This window comes from Nomascus leucogenys, chromosome 13, assembly GCF_006542625.1.
Source record: "Nomascus leucogenys isolate Asia chromosome 13, Asia_NLE_v1, whole genome shotgun sequence".
Classification (NCBI taxonomy): domain Eukaryota; kingdom Metazoa; phylum Chordata; class Mammalia; order Primates; family Hylobatidae; genus Nomascus; species Nomascus leucogenys.
Window position 1 is genome coordinate 30,239,477 of NC_044393.1, and position 17,326 is coordinate 30,256,802.

The 17,326-nt window shown below is 50.8% G+C and overlaps 1 protein-coding gene across 2 annotated transcripts; it reads left to right on the plus strand.

The window, feature by feature from the left end:
• Nucleotides 1-1,054: 1,054 nt before the first annotated feature.
• On the plus strand, nt 1,055-17,326 carry PXMP4 (peroxisomal membrane protein 4). 2 transcript variants are annotated; one of them, XM_030825653.1, is made up of 4 exons: nt 1,055-1,285; nt 7,856-7,918; nt 12,465-12,663; nt 16,266-17,326. In XM_030825653.1, the coding sequence occupies exons 1-4, from the start codon at nt 1,173-1,175 to the stop codon at nt 16,527-16,529; spliced, it is 639 nt and encodes a 212-aa protein (XP_030681513.1). In that variant the 5' UTR covers nt 1,055-1,172; the 3' UTR covers nt 16,530-17,326. The 2 variants fall into 2 exon arrangements, with proteins under 2 accessions (XP_030681513.1, XP_030681514.1); XM_030825654.1 differs by lacking the exon at nt 12,465-12,663 and having other exon boundaries at nt 1,084-1,285; nt 16,266-16,683.

Genomic DNA, 17,326 nt, shown 5'->3' on the forward strand with positions numbered 1-17,326 from the left:
TCAGTCTCAAAAAAAAAAAAAAAAAAGCCAGGGTAATGAGTCAGCGTGGACAATGCTACTTCAAACTGGATGTCTCAGAAAGTCTCTCTGATGAGGTGGCATTTGAGCTGAAACCTGAAGGATGAGAAGAAGCCCGTCATGGGAAGAGCCCAGGATGGCGAATACCAAGCAGGGAACCAGCAAGTGCAAAGGCCCTGAGGTAGAAGGGTTCTTGGCCCAAGGAACAGAAAGGAGGCCGTTTGGCTGGGAAGCAGTGAGGTGGCAAGTGCTGGAACGTGGGGGCAGAGGGAGAGGCAGGGACCAGATCACAGGAGGTCTTCTCTCCTGGGCCTTGGGGAGGAGTTTGGATTCTAAGAATAAGTGGACGCCGGCTGGGCTCACGCCTGTAATCCCAGCACTTTGGAAGGCCGAGGCAGGTGGATCACCTGAGGTCAGGAAAGCAGCCTGGCCAACATGGTGAAACCCCGTCTCTACTAAAAATAGAAAAAATTAGCTGGGCATGGTGGCGGGCGCCTGTAGTCCCAGCTACTCAGGAGGCTGAGGCTAGAGACCTGCTTGAACCCTGGGGGGTGGAGGTTGCAGTGAGCCGAGATCGCGCCACTGCACTCCAGCCTGGGTGGACAGAGCGAGGCTGTATCTCAAAACATACATACGTACATGGAAGCCATTGAGGGGCCATGTGACTGACACTCTGAGAAGATCGCTGTGGTAAAGGATATCCCAGTCAGAACTGTCTCGCGTAAAGATGGGGCCCTGCTCCTCCCTGTATCATCACCTGTCGCCCATCCCATCTCTAAGCAGGGCCACACCTCATTCAGGAGCCCTCCTTCCAAGTACACGCCTCCTTCCAAACCCATTCGTGAACCCAACATGGCCCAAGGGAAAGTGCCTTCTGATTGGACAACTCGTGTGTGTGACCTTGGGCGGAGCCCACTGTGATTGGCTACAAGCTTTCCTTTCTCTTCCACTCAGACAACTATTTCGATGAGTGCTATTGTACCATGAGACAAGTACGCTCTCTGATTGGTCTTCCATGCATGAGTGACGCAGAAACAGCCTATAGACGCCACGAGTCGGCGGCGCTACCGAGGGGCTGTGGGCGCTGCAGGTGGAACTTAGGGCTGTCAGTGCGCTTCCAGCTCCTCACGCCGACCCCGCGCGCAGCCCGCACTATGGCAGCCCCGCCGCAGCTGAGGGCTCTGCTCGTAGTCGTCAACGCACTGCTGCGCAAGCGCCGCTACCACGCTGCGTTGGCCGTGCTTAAGGGCTTCCGGAACGGGGCTGTGTGAGTGGGGCCGTCGGGCCGGGCTGGGGCTGAGGGATGTCCTGGCTGGGGTCAGAGGCGCGAGTTCGAAGTCCGATTCCTCGGTGTCGTTTGTCCTGGAGCAGTCCTCGTGTGTCTCTAAGTCCCGGAGGTCACCATCTGTGCAATGGGAGCTGGATTTCGGGTTGCGCCCCTTCCCGGCTCTGAACTGGGGTTCCCACTGCACATTTTCTCGGTCTTACTACCTTTGCAGCCTCGCCCTCTTGCTTTGACTCCTCCCATGCCAGCTCCTGTATCCCCTCATTTGGGTTCAGTTCACCTCGCCTCTCTGTGTGCCTTTGGGCCTGACTGGCCTCAACGGCCCCATCTGCACAATGGGGAACTGGACTCTGGCCTCTAGCTGGCAGGCGGATGCCTCCTGTCTATCCTGTCCCCATGAAGCTTGCCCATGGGCTTGCATCCTGCTTCTCACTCCTCACCTGTAGGACTCCAGCGCTAAGTCTCATTTGGCTCAGGGGGCTGCTGGGACGTGACAATGAATGTAAAAGAAGCTGCAGCTATCCTGGCATCTTACCTGCAAGAGAGGTCTTGGGGTCATTGCCCTGGCTGGTGCCTAGAGGGGAGCTCAGTCTCCTTTAAACCTAGTGCATAACAGCCACCATTTATTGAGGGCCTATAGTGCCAGAACGGGGACAAAGCAGAGAACAAACCAGAGAAAGTGGTTTGTGTCCCCCAGAATTGGCATCCTAGTGGCAACGTGGGATGGTGGGAAGGATGTGGTTGCCTTGGCTTGAACCCTGGCCCCACCTACCCGTGTGATCTGGAGGAAGTCATTTAGCCTCTCTAAGCCTCAATATCTGTAAAATGGACATGGTACTAGTACTTATACTATCAGGATTGAGTCAATATGTGTGAAATGCTTAGCACAGGCTGGCCACAGTGGCTCACACCTGTAATCCTAGCACTTTGGGAGGCTGAGGCGGGCAGATTATCTGAGGTCAGGAGTTCGAGACTAGCCTGGCCAACATGGCAAAACCCCATTTCTACCAAAAATACAAAAATTAGCCGGGTGTAGTGTCACATGCCTGTAGTCCCAGCTACATGGGAGGCTGAGGCAGGAGAACTGCTTGAACCCAGGAGGTGGAGGTTGCAGTGAGCTGAGATTGCGCCACTGCACTCCAGCCTGGGTGACAGAGTGAAACTCCATCTCAAAAGGAAAAAAAAAAAAAAAGTAAGTTTCATCAGGCCATAACTTTATCTATTTTGTTCCTTGGTGTATTACTAGCACCTGGTATTTAGTAGTTTCTCAAATATTTATTGAATGAATGAATAAGTGTGCAAGATCAGAATTGCCATTGTCCCCATTTTCCAGATGAAAGGCTGTAGCTCAGAAGTAGACCCATTGCTCATGGCCACAGCACTTGGTCACGGTTGGAGCCAGGATTCAAACCCAAGGATGCCTGGCACCAGTGCCAGGCTCTTGGCTCCCATGGACACTCAAGAGTCAGGTTCCCACTGGGTCTGGCCAGATTATATCAGCCATTCCTTCATGTGCCCTGAGATAACAGATAACATCAGTGACCCTTTTGCCAAGTTTTTTTTTTATTTTTTTTAGATGGAGTGTTGCTCTGTCACCCAGGCTGGAGTGCAGTGGCACAATCTCGGCTCACTGCAAGCTCCGCCTCCCAGGTTCATGCCATTCTCCTGCCTCAGCCTCCCGAGTAGCTGGGAGTACAGTAGCTCCTGGGACTACAGGCACCCGCCACCACACCCGGCTAATTCTTTGTATTTTTAGTAGAGACGGGGTTTCACCGTGTTAGCCAGGATGGTCTCGATCTCCTGACCTCATGATCCACTCGCCTCAGCCTCCCAGAGTGCTGGGATTCAGGCATGAGCCGCTGCACCCAGCCCCCCACCCCACTTTTTTTTTGTTGAGATGGGGTCTTGCTCTGTTGCCCAGGCTGGAGTGCAGTGGTTTTATCTCGGCTCACTGCGACCTCCGCTTCCTGGGTTCAAGCAATTCTCCTGCTTCAGCCTCCCAAGTAGCTGGGACTACAGGTATGTGCCATCATGCCCAGCTAATTTTTTGTATTTTTAGTAAAGATGGGTTTCACCATGCTGGCCAGACTGGTCTTGAATTCCTGATCTCATGACCACCTGCCTGGGCCTTCCAAAATTCTGGGATTACAGGTGTGAGCCACCGCACCCAGCGCCCCCACACATCTTTTAAAAAATTTTATGTTGAAATAATTTTAGATTTATAATTTCCTCATTTTACACAATTATTGCTGTGCTGCACACACATCTGTACACCTTGCCCTAATAAATTGTGCCTCCATATCAGTGTGCATAAAGCTGCCTCATTCTTTTTTTTTTTTTTTTTTTTTTTTTTTGAGACGGAGTTTTGCTCTGTCACCTAGGTTGGAGTGCAGTGGCGCGATCTCGGCTCACTGCAAGCTCCACCTCCCAGGTTCACGTCATTCTCCCGCCTCAGCCTCTCCGAGTAGCTGGGACTACAGGCGCCCGCCACCACGCCCAGCTAATTTTTTGTATTTTTAGTAGAGACGGGGTTTCACCGTGGTCTCGATCTGCTGACCTCGTGATCTGCCCACCTCGGCCTCCCAAAGTGCTGGGATTACAAGCATGAACCACCGCGCCCGGCCTTTTTTTTTTTTTTCGAGACGGAGTCTTGCTCTGTTGCCCAGGCTGGAGTGCAGTGGCACTATCTCGGCTCACTGCAACCTCCACCTCCCAGATTCAAGTGATTCTCCTGCTTCAGCCTCCCAAGTAGCTAGGATTACAGGTGTGTGCCACCACGTCCAGCTAATTTTTGTATTTTTAGTAGAGATGGGGTTTCGCTATATTGGCCAGGCTGGTCTTGAACTCCTGACCTCAGGTGATCCACCCGCCCCGGCCTCCCAAAGTGCTGGGATTACAGGCATGAACCACCACACCTGGCCTTTTTTTTTTATTTTTTTAAATTTAAAAATAGGGTCTTGCTCTGTCGCCCAGGCTGGAGTGCACTGGTGTGATCATAGCTCACTGTAGCCTTGAACTCCTGGGTTCCAGGAATCCTCGCACCTCAGCCTCCCGAGTGGCTAGGACTACAGGTGCACAACACCATACCCAGCTAATTTTTCATACTTTTTGTAAACATGGGGTATCACTACGTTGCCCAGGCTGGTCTCAAGCTCCTGGGCTCAAGCGATCCACCCACCTCAGCCTCCCAAAGTGCTGGGATTACAGGCATGAGTCACTGCACTTGGTCAAATTTTTTATTTTTTGTAGAGATTTTTTATTTTTTGTAGAGATGGGGTCTCACCATGTTGCCCAGGCTGGTCTTGAACTCATGGCCTTAAGCAATCCTCCTACCTTGGCCTCCCAGAGTGCTAGGATTACAGGCATGAGCCACCGCACCCAGCCTTAGACACAGGTTTGATTCCAGTCTTTTGTTTTTTCAAACAAGCCTGCAGTGAACATTCATGTATATTTTGGGAGACAATAGTATGTGGCTCATGACCATTGTCTCAAGGAGGCTGTCAGGATTTTTAGACCTTGTAGCCCGGTAAGACCAGGGTCGGGTACCTGGAGAACTTAGTCAGGGATAGGGGTAGGGGTGGAGGTGTCCAATAAAGAAGAATAAGAAAAGAAGAGACACTAATATTGATTGAGCTAGGAACTTTTACATGTGCGTAACTGCCAAAAGCCATTCTGTAAAATGGAGAATACCTTTTGTTGATGGGAAAAGGGAGGTTCAGAGAGGTTAACTGATTTATCCAAGTTCACACAGCAAAATATGGCAGGGCTTCAGCACTAAATACCACTGTCTTTCTTCTATTCATCTTAGTTAAAACAATAAAAGTAAACATGGTCTTGTTCACATCATTCCTAGATCCCTAAATGAGGAAGGGGAAAGGAGGGGTGGGGGAAGAGGTTTGAATCTTAAAAAGAGGCAATTATGTAACAATTATGTAACATTTAAAATATTTAATAATTTTAAAAGCAGTACTTAATCATAGATAATTCTGGAAGTCTAGAAAAGTTTAAAAAGCAACCAAAAATAAATTATATACTCCTCCAGTGCAGTGGGCATTGCTAGTAACAGTGGCATATTTCCTTCCAATTTTTTATTTTATTTTATTTTTGTTTTTGAGACAGAGTCTTAGTCTGCTGCCCAGGCTGGAGTACAGTGGTGTGATCTTAACTCGCTGCAGCCTCTACTCCTGGGTTCAAGAGATTCTCCTGCCTCAGCCTCCTGAGTAGCTGGGATTACAGGTGCCTGCCACCACACCCAGCTAATTTTTGTAGTATTTTTAGTAGAGACAGGGTTTCACCATGTTGTCCAGTCTGGTCTCAAACTCCTGACCTCAAATGATCTGCCCACTTCAGCCTCCCAAAGTGCCAACCATTTTATAAATGCATTTTTACAAAGTTGAGGTCCTCCTTTGTATAATAGTTAGAAAGAGGTACATTTTGAATAGGTACAGTGTTACCTAAGAGCTGTTTTAGGGAATTTGTTAACTTTAAGATGAGCCAAGCTGAAGACAGAACCTTCTAGAAATGACATTGTCATGGGTAAGGGCTGTTCTGGCATCGGTCAGTCAACTTATTTATCAAGCACATGTTATATGTCAGGTACCATGTGGGGTGCTAGGGACTATGCAGACGACAAGCCAGACACATTCCCTGTCTTCACAGAGCCCACAGTCTAGCACAGGAAAGAGATCATTATGATAGAATAAATACTTAATAACCGAGTCATTAAATTGGGAAGATGAAGTGCTGGAGAGAAGTTTTGGGATCTGTGGCAATGAAAAATTGCCCAAACCTAGGCTGGAGCATCAGGCGGCCTTTGCAGAGGGCCCAGCTGAGACCGGAAGGCTGAGGGAAGGTGGCTGGGGAGGAGCACGCCAGGTAGTAGGAACCGCCAGGCCAAAGCCAGGAGCAGAGAAGAACCTCATGTGTCAGATGCAGTCCAGGAAGGACAGTATGGCTGGAGCAGCAGAGGAGGGCCCTGGGGTGAGGTAGGGGCAGTGAACAGGGGCCAAGGCTGTAGCACTTGGAAGGCTGCAGGGAAGAGCTTGGAATTTGTTCTGTGAGTAGTGGAAAGATGTTAGAGGATTTTAAGCTGGGAGTGATGTGATGAGATTGATGTTTTTAAAAGATGAGACTGGCTAGGATGGGCAGGATGGCTCACGCCTGTAATCCCAGCACTTTGGGAGGCCGAGGCGGGCGGATCACCTGAGGTTGGGAGTTCGAGACCAGCCTGACCAACAGGGAGAAACCCCGTCTCTACTAAAAATACAAAGTTAGCCAGGCATGGTGGCACATGCCTGTAATCCCAGCTGAGGGAGGCTGAGGCAGGAGAATCGCTTGAACCCGGGAGGCGGAGGTTGCAGTGAGCCGAGATCATGCCATTGCACACCAGGCTGGGCAACAAGAGCAAAACTTCGTCTAAAAAAAAAAAAAAAAAAAAAAAAAGAGACTGGCTGCAGTGAGAATGTCAGGATGGAGCAGAGGGAGCAATTCCACAAAGCCAGTTGAGCAAGGATGGTGGACCTTTTACATGTACCATCTCCTTCCATCAAAATTATGGGGCCGGGCACAGTGGCTCACGCCTGTAATCCCAACACTTTGGGAGGCCGAGGCGGGCAGATCACCTGAGCTCAGGAGTTTGAGACCAGCCTGGCCAACATGGAGAAACCTTGTCTCTTATACTAAAAATACAAAAATTAGCCAGGCATGGTGGCACGTGCCTGTAATCCCAGCTACTTGGGAGGCTGAAGCAGGAGAATTGCTTGAACCCAGGAGGTGGAGGTTGCAGTAAGCCAAGATCATACCACTGCACTTCAAGCCTGGGCTACAGAGAGAGACTCTGTCTCAGAAAAGAAAAAAGAAATTACAACCAGCCCTCTGAGGTTTAACATCCCTTTTTGAGGTGGGTGGATCACCTGAGATCAGGAGTTCCAGACCAGCCTAGGCAACATGGTGAAACTCCATCTCTACTAAAAACACAAAAATTAGCCTGGCATGGTGGCTGGCGCCTGTAATCCCAGCTACTTGGGAGGCTGAGACAGGAGAATTTCTTGAACCCGGGAGGCCGAGGCTACAGTGAGCCAAGATTGCACCACTGTACTCCAGCCTGGGCGACGGAGTGAGACTCCATCTCAAAAAACAAACAAAAAACATCCCTTTTTATGCTGAGCGTGATGGCACAAACCTGTAGTCTCAGCTACTCAGGGAGCTGAGGCTGGAGGATTGCTGGAGCCCAGGAGTTCAGGGCTGCAGTGAGCTATGATCGTACCACTGCACACCAGCCTGGGAGACAGAGTGAGGCTCTGTCGCTAAATAATTAAAAATAAACATCCCTTTTTATGGTGGGGAAACTGAGGCTGAGAGAAGTTAAAGGACACGCCTGAGACCATACTACCAGGAAGTATCAGATCCAGGATTTGCATCCAGCATGATTTCCCCTCCCAAAGTGGTGTTAGAATTTGGGATGGGGGGAGAGAACAAGGGGTCAAAAGGACAGCCCAAAAAGAAAGTGCGACACAATGACATTATAGTAACTGTTTTCTTCTGTTTCTACAGCTATGGAGCCAAAATCCGGGCCCCTCACGCGCTTGTCATGACCTTTCTCTTCCGGAATGGCAGGTACACATCCCTCAAACTGGGAGAGAATGTGGTCAGCCCTCAGTGCCAGGACAGTCGTAATAGCTTCCTAGCTGGGTCTACCCTGTCCCATCACGCCTCCTAAAGTCCAACTCTTGTTTTGTTGTGTTTTGTTGTTGTTGTTGTTGAGATGGAGTCTCTCTGTCGCCCAGGCCAGAGTGCAGTGATGATCTTGGTTCACTGCAACCTCCGCCTCTGGGGTTCAAGCGATTCTCCTGCTTCAGTCTCCTGAGTAGCTGGGACTATAGGCACCCGCCACCACACCTGGCTAATTTTTGTATTTTTAGTAGAGATGGAGTTTCACCATATTGGCCAGGCTGGTCTTCAACTCCTGACTTCAGGCGATCAGCCGCCTGGGCCTCCCACAGTGCTGGGATTACAGGTGTGAGTCACCGTGCCCAGCCCTGAAGTCCAACTCTGATCCCATTATCCCTGCTTGAAAACTCCCTGTGCCCTCCAAGGAAGCCCAGCTTCCAGGCCTGACCTTCAGGGCCTTCTGCAGTCTGGCCTCAGCTGACCCCCTGTTGTGTCCACCCTGGGGTGCCCTTGGCACACAGAACTCGCTGCCATTCCATGCACATGCCATGTGTAGCTCCACCTGCACACATCTGCTCATGCAGCACCCCCGCCAGGAGTGCCTTTGGCTCACACTCCATCTTTACTTCCCTCCTGGCAATCCAGACCAGTTCTCTGAGGATCACTTCCTCCTCAAATCTCCCTGATCTCTCGTCTCTCGCTGAAGCGTCTTCCCCTTCCTCTCATCTCCCGTAGCTCTTCCCTTAAGGCACTTCTCAGAAAACGGGTTGCGGTCTAGTGTTTAATGCATATAGGCTCATGTGGAACATAGAGGAATCATGCACTGGCAGCCTCCAGGCCAAATCCAACTTGCAAGATGTGCTCATTTTGTATTTTTATCTTTTTATTTTTTTCTGTTTGTTTTGTGTTTGTTGTCCTCCAAGTCATTTTTTGAAAAACTGAACTCATGTGTTCATTCAGCAGATATTTATTGAGCATCTGCTATGTGCCAGACACTGTTCTAGGTACTGGGGATACAGCAGTGAACAAAACAGACAGTGACTCCTGCTGACATTCTAGCAAGGGGTGGCAGAAAATAAACATAGTAGCTGGGCGCGGTGGCTCATGCTTGTAATCCCAGCACTTTGGGAGGCCGAGGCAGGCGGATCACGAGGTCAGGAGATCGAGACCACGGTGAAACCCCGTCTCTACTAAAAATACAAAAAATTAGCTGGGCGTGATGGCGGGCGCCTGTGGTCCCAGCTACTCGGAGAGGCTGAGGCAGGAGAATGGTGTGAACCCGGGAGGCGGAGCTTGCAGTGAGCCGAGATCATGCCACTGCACTCCAGCCTGGGTGACAGAGCGAGACTCCGTCTCAAAAAAAAAAAAAAAAAGAAAAGAAAATAAACATAGTAAGGAGAGTCTGTGGTATGTTAGAAGGTGCTGTGGTTATGGAAAAGCGAAATTAGAGCAAGGAAAAAGGGAAAGGGCATCAGAAGTGCTGAGGGGACAGGTTGCAGAATTAAATAGGGAAGGCCTCTATGAGAAAGTGACATTGGAGTAAAGACTTGAAGGAGACAGAGTTGTCCAGGTGGATATGAGGGGAAAGAGTGAGTGTTCCAGGCCATGGGCATAGCCACTGCAAAGGCCTTGAGATGGAATCCTGCTTGATAAGTGTGAGGAGGCTGGAGCAGAGGGGCTGAAGGGGAGAGAGGATAGAGAGGCGGGTCACAGCTTGACCTGGGTTGGTCCTCTCCAGCTTTGGGTCATAGAGAGGAATTTGGCTTTTCCTTTAAGTGAAAGGGGAAATTGTTGTAAGATTTTGAGCAGGGCTACACCATTATTTGACTTATGTGTTAACAGCGTGAGAGTTAAGAATTTGCTGCTAGGCCAGGCGCAGTGGCTCACACCTATAATCCCAACATTTTGGGAGGCCGAGGTGGTACACTTGAGGTCAGGAGTTCAAGACCAGCCTGGACAACATGGCAAAACCCTGTCTCTACTAAAAAATACAAAGATTAGGTTGGGCACAGTGGCTCATGCCTGTAATCCCAGCACTTTGGGAAGCCGAGGCAGGCAGATCACGACGTCAGGAGATCAAGACCATCCTGGCCAACATGGTGAAACCCCGTCTCTACTAAAAATACAAAAATTAGCTGGGCGTGCTGGCACACACCTGTGGTCCCAGCTACTCGGGAGGCCGAGGCAGGAGAATTGCTTGAACCTGAGAGGCAGAGATTGCAGTGAGCCGTGATCGCGCTACTGCGCTCCAGCCTGGGCCACACAGAGCGAGACTCCGTCTCAAAATAAATAAATAAATGAACAAACAAAGAGGTAGTCGGATGTGATGTTGCACACCTGTAGTCCCAGCTACTCGGGAGGCTGAGGCAGGAGAATCGCTCAAACCCAGGAGGAAGAGGTTGCAGTGAGCCCAGATCATGCCACTGGACTCCAGCCTGGGCAACAGAGCTAGACTCCATCTCAGAGAAAAAAAAAAAAAAAATTGCTGCCAGGTTAAGAACAGATTGGTGTCGGGGGAGGGGAGCGGGGCCACCCAAGGGCAGAAGCAGGTTCCCTCCAGGAGGCTGTGGCAGTGATGCAAGTGAGCGAATGTCGGGCTTGGACCTCAGTGGTGCTGGTGCAGGTGAGAAGAGTGGTCAGTCTCTAGACACATTTTGAAGGCAGGGTTAGCGCCAACATTTAAAAACTGGTAGATTCCACATGGAAATCCAGCTTTCCTGACTTAGAACTGGCAACACTGGGGCCTGTGTTTGTGTGGGGTGAGAGCCAGCTGCTCCTGGCTGTCCCCAGTCACCTGGAAGATTTCCCCGTGGACCCTCTCACTCATTCAGGGTCTTCGTCTAGCCTTAAGAGCACCTGAGTTTGCCATTCCTGAATTGGGAGGAGTAGACTCTGCTCCTTCTCTGTGTTGTCCTTCCTGCCCCCTAGTATTTTTTTTTTTTTTTTTTTTTTTTTAATTTTTAGAAACAGGGTCTCTGTCACCCAGACTGGAGTGCTGTGGCACAATCACAGTTCACTGCAGACTCAAGCAAACCTCCTTCAGCCTCCCGAGTAGCAGGAACTACATGCGTGTGCCACCACACCTGGCTAATTTTTTCTATTTTTTATAGAGATGAGGTCTCATTATGTTGCCCAGGCTGGTCTGGAACTCCTGGGCTCAAGGGATCTGCACATGTTGACCTCTCAAAGTGCTGGGATGACAGGTGTGAGCCACTGTGTCTGGCCTCCTAGTAATTTTTTCTTTTTTTAAGGTAGAGTCTCTCTCTGTCGTCCAGGCTGGAATGCAGTGGCACCATCTCAGCTCAGCCTCCCAAAGTGTTGGGGTTATAGGCGTGAGCCACTACACCTGGCCTCTAGTGATTTTTTTTTTTTTTTTTTGAGACGGAGTCTCGCTCTGTCGCCCAGGCTGGAGTGCAGTGGCACAATCTCGGCTCACTGCAAGCTCCGCCTCCCGGGTTCACGCCATTCTCCTGCCTCAGCCTCTCCGTGTAGCTGGGACTACAGGTGCCCGCCACCACGCCCGGCTAATTTTTTGTATTTTTAGTAGAGACGGGGTTTCACCGTGGTCTCGATCTCCTGACCTCGTGATCCGCCCGCCTCGGCCTCCCAAAGTGCTGGGATTACAAGCGTGAGCCACCGCGCCCGGCCTCTAGTGATTTTTAAGAGATAAAAAGAATAGCCTCCTCTATTTAAATGTTCACTTCTCAGGATAAAGACCAAACTCAGCATGGCCCCACTGTCTCTGCCCTGCACCCTCCCCACAAACTCTCTGGTTCTCTGCCCATGGCCACGGTGGCTTCTCTCTGCTCCTTTCCTCACACTCCCTGACCCTCCTCCGGGCCTGGCTCGTGCTGAGCCCTCTGCCTGGGATGCAGCTACCCTCCCCTCTTGACCTCCTCATCAGGAAGATCCCAGCGCCATCTCTCGTCAAGGTCAAAGTTCTTTTTGTGATTATTTGTTTAACATTTCCCTCTCCCAGTAGATCATAAGCCCCTGAGGGCGGTGAGCAGATCTGTTTCTCGGGCGGCCAGCAGATGTTTCTTCTCAGAATCATATCCCCAGATCCAGCACATGGCAGACACTCCTTCACGTTTACTCAAAAAAACATTTATTAAGCACCTACTATGTGCCAGGCCCTGCAGATGAACAAGCCAGATCCAGACACCACCCTCCTGTAGCTGCTACTGGGGTGGGGGAAGATAATAAGCACATAAATGTCGGTTGGTGACCATAGCTAGGAAGGAAAAGGAAATTAGGGTCAGGACAGGATATGATGGGTATTCTGTTCTGTAGGGTGATCAGGGAAGGTCTCCTTGGGGAGGTGGCACTGAGTCAAGGCCTGAATCAAGGGAGAGAACATGAAGGGTAGAGGCCGGTGACTGAATGAGCATTACTCCGAGCTCCTTGGCTGGTAGTTAGGCATGCCCAGTGCGTAAAGGCCCTTGGGGCTGCTGAGCCTGCACTCATGGCAGGGGCACCTGTGTTTGTGCAGCCTCCAGGAGAAGCTGTGGGCCATACTGCAGGCCACGTATATCCACTCCTGGAACCTGGCACGGTTTGTGTTCACCTACAAGGGTCTCCGTGCCCTGCAGTCCCGCATACAAGGCAAGACCTACCCAGCACACGCATTCCTGGCAGCCTTCCTCGGGGGTATCCTGGTGTTTGGAGAAAACAATAACATCAACAGCCAGGTAAAGATCCTCCAGAGGTGGGGGTAGTGAGGGGGGTGTGGTTCAGCACAGAGGTGGGGGTGATGGAAGGGGGCGTGGTTCAGTGCAGAGGTGGGGGTGACAGAAGGGGGCGTGGTTCAGTGTAGAGGTGGGGGTGGGCGAAGAGGGCTTGTTTCAGTATAGAGGTAGGAGTGGGGGAAGGGGCATGATTCAGTGTAGAGGTAGGAGTGGGGGAAGAGGTGTGGTTCTGTATAGAGGTAGGAGTGGGGGAAGGGCGTGGTTCAGGGTAGGGGTGAGGGAAGGGGCATGGTTCAGTGTTGAGGTAGGGGTGGGGGAACGGGCGTGGTTCAGTGTAGAGGTAGGAGTGGGGGAAGGGGTATGGTTCAGTGTAGAGGTAGGAGTGGGGGAGGGGTGTGGTTCAGTGTAGAGTTATGAGTGGGGGGAAAGGATGTGGTTCAGTATAGAGGTGGGGGTGGGGGAAGGGACATGGTTCAGTGTAGAGGTGGGGGTGGGGGAAGGGACATGGTTCAGTGTAGAGGTGGGGGTGGGGGAAGGGGCATGGTTCAGTGTCCAGGCAGGGGTGGGGGAAGGGGTGTGGTTCAGTGTAGAGTAATGAGAGGGGAAGGGCATGGTTCAGTGTAGAGGTAGGAGTGGGGGAAGGGGTGTGGTTCAGTGTAGAGTTATGAGTGGGGGGAAGGGACGTGGTTCAGTGTAAAGGTGGGGGTGGGGAAGGGGTGTAGAGGTGGGGGGGGAAGGGACGTGGTTCAGTGTAGAGGTGGGGGTGGGGGAAGGGACATGGTTCAGTGTAGAGGTGGGGGTGGGGAAGGGGTGTGGTTCAGTGTAGAGTAATGAGGGGGGAAGGGCATGGTTCAGTGTCGAGGCAGGGGTGGGGGAAGGGGTGTGGTTCAGTGCAGCGTTACGAGTGGGGGGAAGGGCATGGTTCAGTGTAGAGGTGGGGGTGGGGGAAGGGGTGTGGTTCAGTGTAGAGTAATGAGGGGGGAAGGGTATGGTTCAGTGTCGAGGCAGGGGTGGGGGAAGGGGTGTGGTTCAGTGTAGCGTTACGAGTGGGGGGAAGGGCATGGTTCAGTGTAGAGGTAGGAGTGGGGGAAAGGGCGTGGTTCTGGATAGAGGTGGGAGTGGGGGAAAGGGCGTGGTTCTGGATAGAGGTGGGAGTGGGGGAAAGGGCGTGGTTGTGGATAGAGGTGGGAGTGGGGGAAAGGGCGTGGTCTGGATAGAGGTGGGAGTGGGGGAAAGGGCGTGGTTCTGGATAGACGTGGGAGTGGGGGAAAGGGCGTGGTTCTGGATAGAGGTGGGAGTGGGGGAAAGGGCGTGGTTCTGGATAGAGGTGGGAGTGGGGGAAAGGGCGTGGTTCTGGATAGAGGTGGGAGTGGGGGAAGGGGTGTGGTTCAATGTAGAGTTACGAGTGGGGAGAGGGGTGTGGTTCATTGTACAGTTATAAGTGGGGAGAAGGGCGTGGTTCAGTGTAGAGGTAGGAGTGGGCGAAGGGCGTGATTCTGTATAGAGGTAGGAGTGGGGGGAAAGGGCGTGGTTCAGTGTAGAGTTAGGAGTGGGGGAAGGAGCGTGGTTCAGTGTGGAGGTGGGAGTGGGGGAAGGGGCCTGGTTCAGTTTAGAGGTGGGGGTGGGGGAAGGGGACTTGGTTCAGTGTAGAGGTATGGGTGGGGGAAGGGGCGTGGTTCAGTGTAGAGGTGGGGGTGGGAGAAGGCGTGGTTCAGTGTAGGGGGTGGGGAGGGGTGTGATTTCATATAGAGGTAAGCGTAGGAGAAGGGGCGTGGTTCAGTCTAGAGGTGGGAGTAGGGAGGCGTGGTTTATTGTAGAGGTAGGGTTGGGGGAGGGGCGTGGTTCTGTATAGAGGTGGGGCTAGGGGAGGGGGCCCTGGTTCTGTATAGAGGTTGGGTTGGAGGTGATGAAGATGATAAACTCTTGGCTGTTTTGCATGTCTGAGTTCTGTGACTCACTAGTCCCTCTGTGACCTTGGGAAGGTCACTTCCCCTCAGTTTTTCCATCTGTAATTTCATGGTTCCCAAATATCAATGCATGTGCTGGTCTCTGGGGCAAAGATTGTTTTTAAAAACCACTCTGTAGTGAAATGAGGGAAAAAAATGACCCTGAAGTAAGGTTTTCATAAAAGAAAACTTAATACACTGTAAAAACTGTTTCTCATTCTGTGACTTGTCCTTTTTCTGGGTTAAAATTCGTTTTTGTTATGAAATGATGATGAATAAGAGACTAAAAGCTGGTCGTTGGGTTTTTGTTCTGTTTTGTTTTGTTTTGTTTTTATTGAGACAGAGTCTTGCTGTGTTGCCCAGGCTGGAGTGCAGTGGCATGTTCTCGGCTCACTGCAACAACCTCCACTTCCCAGGTTCAAGCATTTCTCGTATCTCAGCCTTGGGACTACAAGCGCCTGCCACCATACCAGCTAATTTTTGTATTTTTAGTAGAGATGGGGTTTCACCATATTGGTCAGGCTGGGTCTGAAACTCCTGACCTCAGATGATGCACCGCCGCTTGGTCTCCCAAAGTACAGGGTGAGCCACCGCGCCTGGCGGAATGCTAGTTGTTTTTTAATATTCTTTGGCAACCTGAAAAGTTGGCAGCCTCTCTCTACTTGCCTCCCTCAAATTTCTTAAATATTTTTAAATTGTAAAAATAATTTTTAGGCCAGGCATGGTGGCTCATGCCGGTAATCCCATCTCCATTAAAAATGCAAAAAAATTAGGCATGGTGGCGCACAGCTGTAGTCTCAGCTGCTTGGGAGGCTGAGACAGGAGAATCGCTTGAACCAGGGAGGCAGAGGTTGCAGTGAGCCAAGATCGTGCCACTGCACTCCAGCCAGGGTGACAGAGCAAGACTGTCTCGAAAAAAAAAAGAAAAAAAAATTTTACCATTTTTCAGCCATAATTTTAATTGGCTGTCACATATAATCCCAGCACTTCGGTAGGCTGAGGCAGGAGGATTGCTTGAGGCCAGGAGTTTGAGACAGCCGGGGCAACAGACCAAGACCCTATCTCTAAAGTTTTTTTTTTTTTTTTAAACTACATCCAAAGTAAGCTGAAGAAAAGAAGCAATAAAAATTAGTGCAGAAATCGGGCGAGTGCTGTGGCTCCCACCTGTAATCACAGCACTTTGGGAGGCCAAGGTGGGCAGATCATCTGAGGTCAGGAGTTCAGGACCACCCTGGCCAACAGGGTGAAACCCTATCTCTACTAAAAATATAAAAATTAGCTGGGCGTGGTGGGCGCCACCTGTAATCCCAGCTACTCCGGAGGCTGAGGCAGGAGAATCGCTTGAACCCAGCAGGTGGAGGTTGCAGTGAGCCAAGATCCAGTAAGCCCACTCTAGCCTGGGCGACAGAGCCAGATTCTGTCTCAGAAAAAAAAAAAAAAAAAAAATTAGTACAGAAATCAATGAAATTGCAAACAGGAAATCAATAGAGAAAAGGATCTAAACCAAAAGTTGATTCTTTGAAGAGATAAATAAAATAAATAAACCCCTAGCCAGGCCGTCTAAGAAAAAAAGAGAAATGAAACAAATTATTAATATCAAAAACAAAAGAGGGACACCACTATTGATCACCAGTAATTCCCATCATTCCCTCTTTGCAGATCAACATGTACCTGTTGTCACGCGTCCTGTTTGCCCTGAGCCGCCTGGCTGTAGAGAAGGGCTACATCCCTGAACCCAGGTGGGACCCGTTCCCGCTGCTCACCGCAGTGGTGTGGGGGCTGGTGCTGTGGCTCTTTGAATATCACCGATCCACCTTGCAGCCCTCGCTGCAGTCCTCCATGACCTACCTCTATGAGGACAGCAATGTATGGCACGACATCTCAGACTTCCTCATCTATAACAAGAGCCGCCCCTCCAATTAATGCAGCCCTGAGGTGTCTAGCTGTGGCTCAAGATTTGGCCCCGTGCAGACCCTCCCAAAGGACCTGCCTTCTCAAGATCATAGGCCTCAGACTCCAACTGGTGTTATCCCAGGGTTCCGTTTGCCGAAGTAAAAACACTGATTTTCAAATCCCAGTGGGTACATTTGTATGGTGGCACAAGTGGCCGAATCAGGCTGAGGAATCTAGGGCTTGGTTCCAGCTGTGCAGCTGACTTCTGTGAGACTGGAGCCAGCCACACCACTCTCTAGGCCTCAAGGGTCATGGAGCTCAGAGGAGGGCCCTGAGGTCTCTTTCTGGTGGGTATGTTCATTCTTCAACTGTTCTTATGTCACAGAGGGCTCCTTGCTGGTGGGCAGTGGGTTGTAAATACTTTTTAAAAAACAGTAAGTTCCTCATCTCAGATGCTGTTTTATTGGAGAAGTTCTAGAGTCCCACTGTCCAATAGAAACACATGAGCCATATATGTAATTAAAATGTTTCTAGTAGCCACATTACAAAAAAGTAGAAGGCTGGGCACTGTGGCTCACTCTTGTAATCTCAGAACTTTGGGAGGCTGAGGTGGGTGGATCACTTGAGCTCAGGAGCTTGAGACCAGCCTGGGCAACATGGTGAAACCCAGTTTCTGCAAAAAATACATAAAATTAGCCGCATTCCATCACCCGTGGTTCCAGCTGAGGTGGGAGGATCACTTGAGCCTGTGAGGTCGAGGCTACAGTGAGCAAAGATCATGCCATTGCACTCCAGCCTGGGCGACAGTGAGACGCTGTCTCACCAAA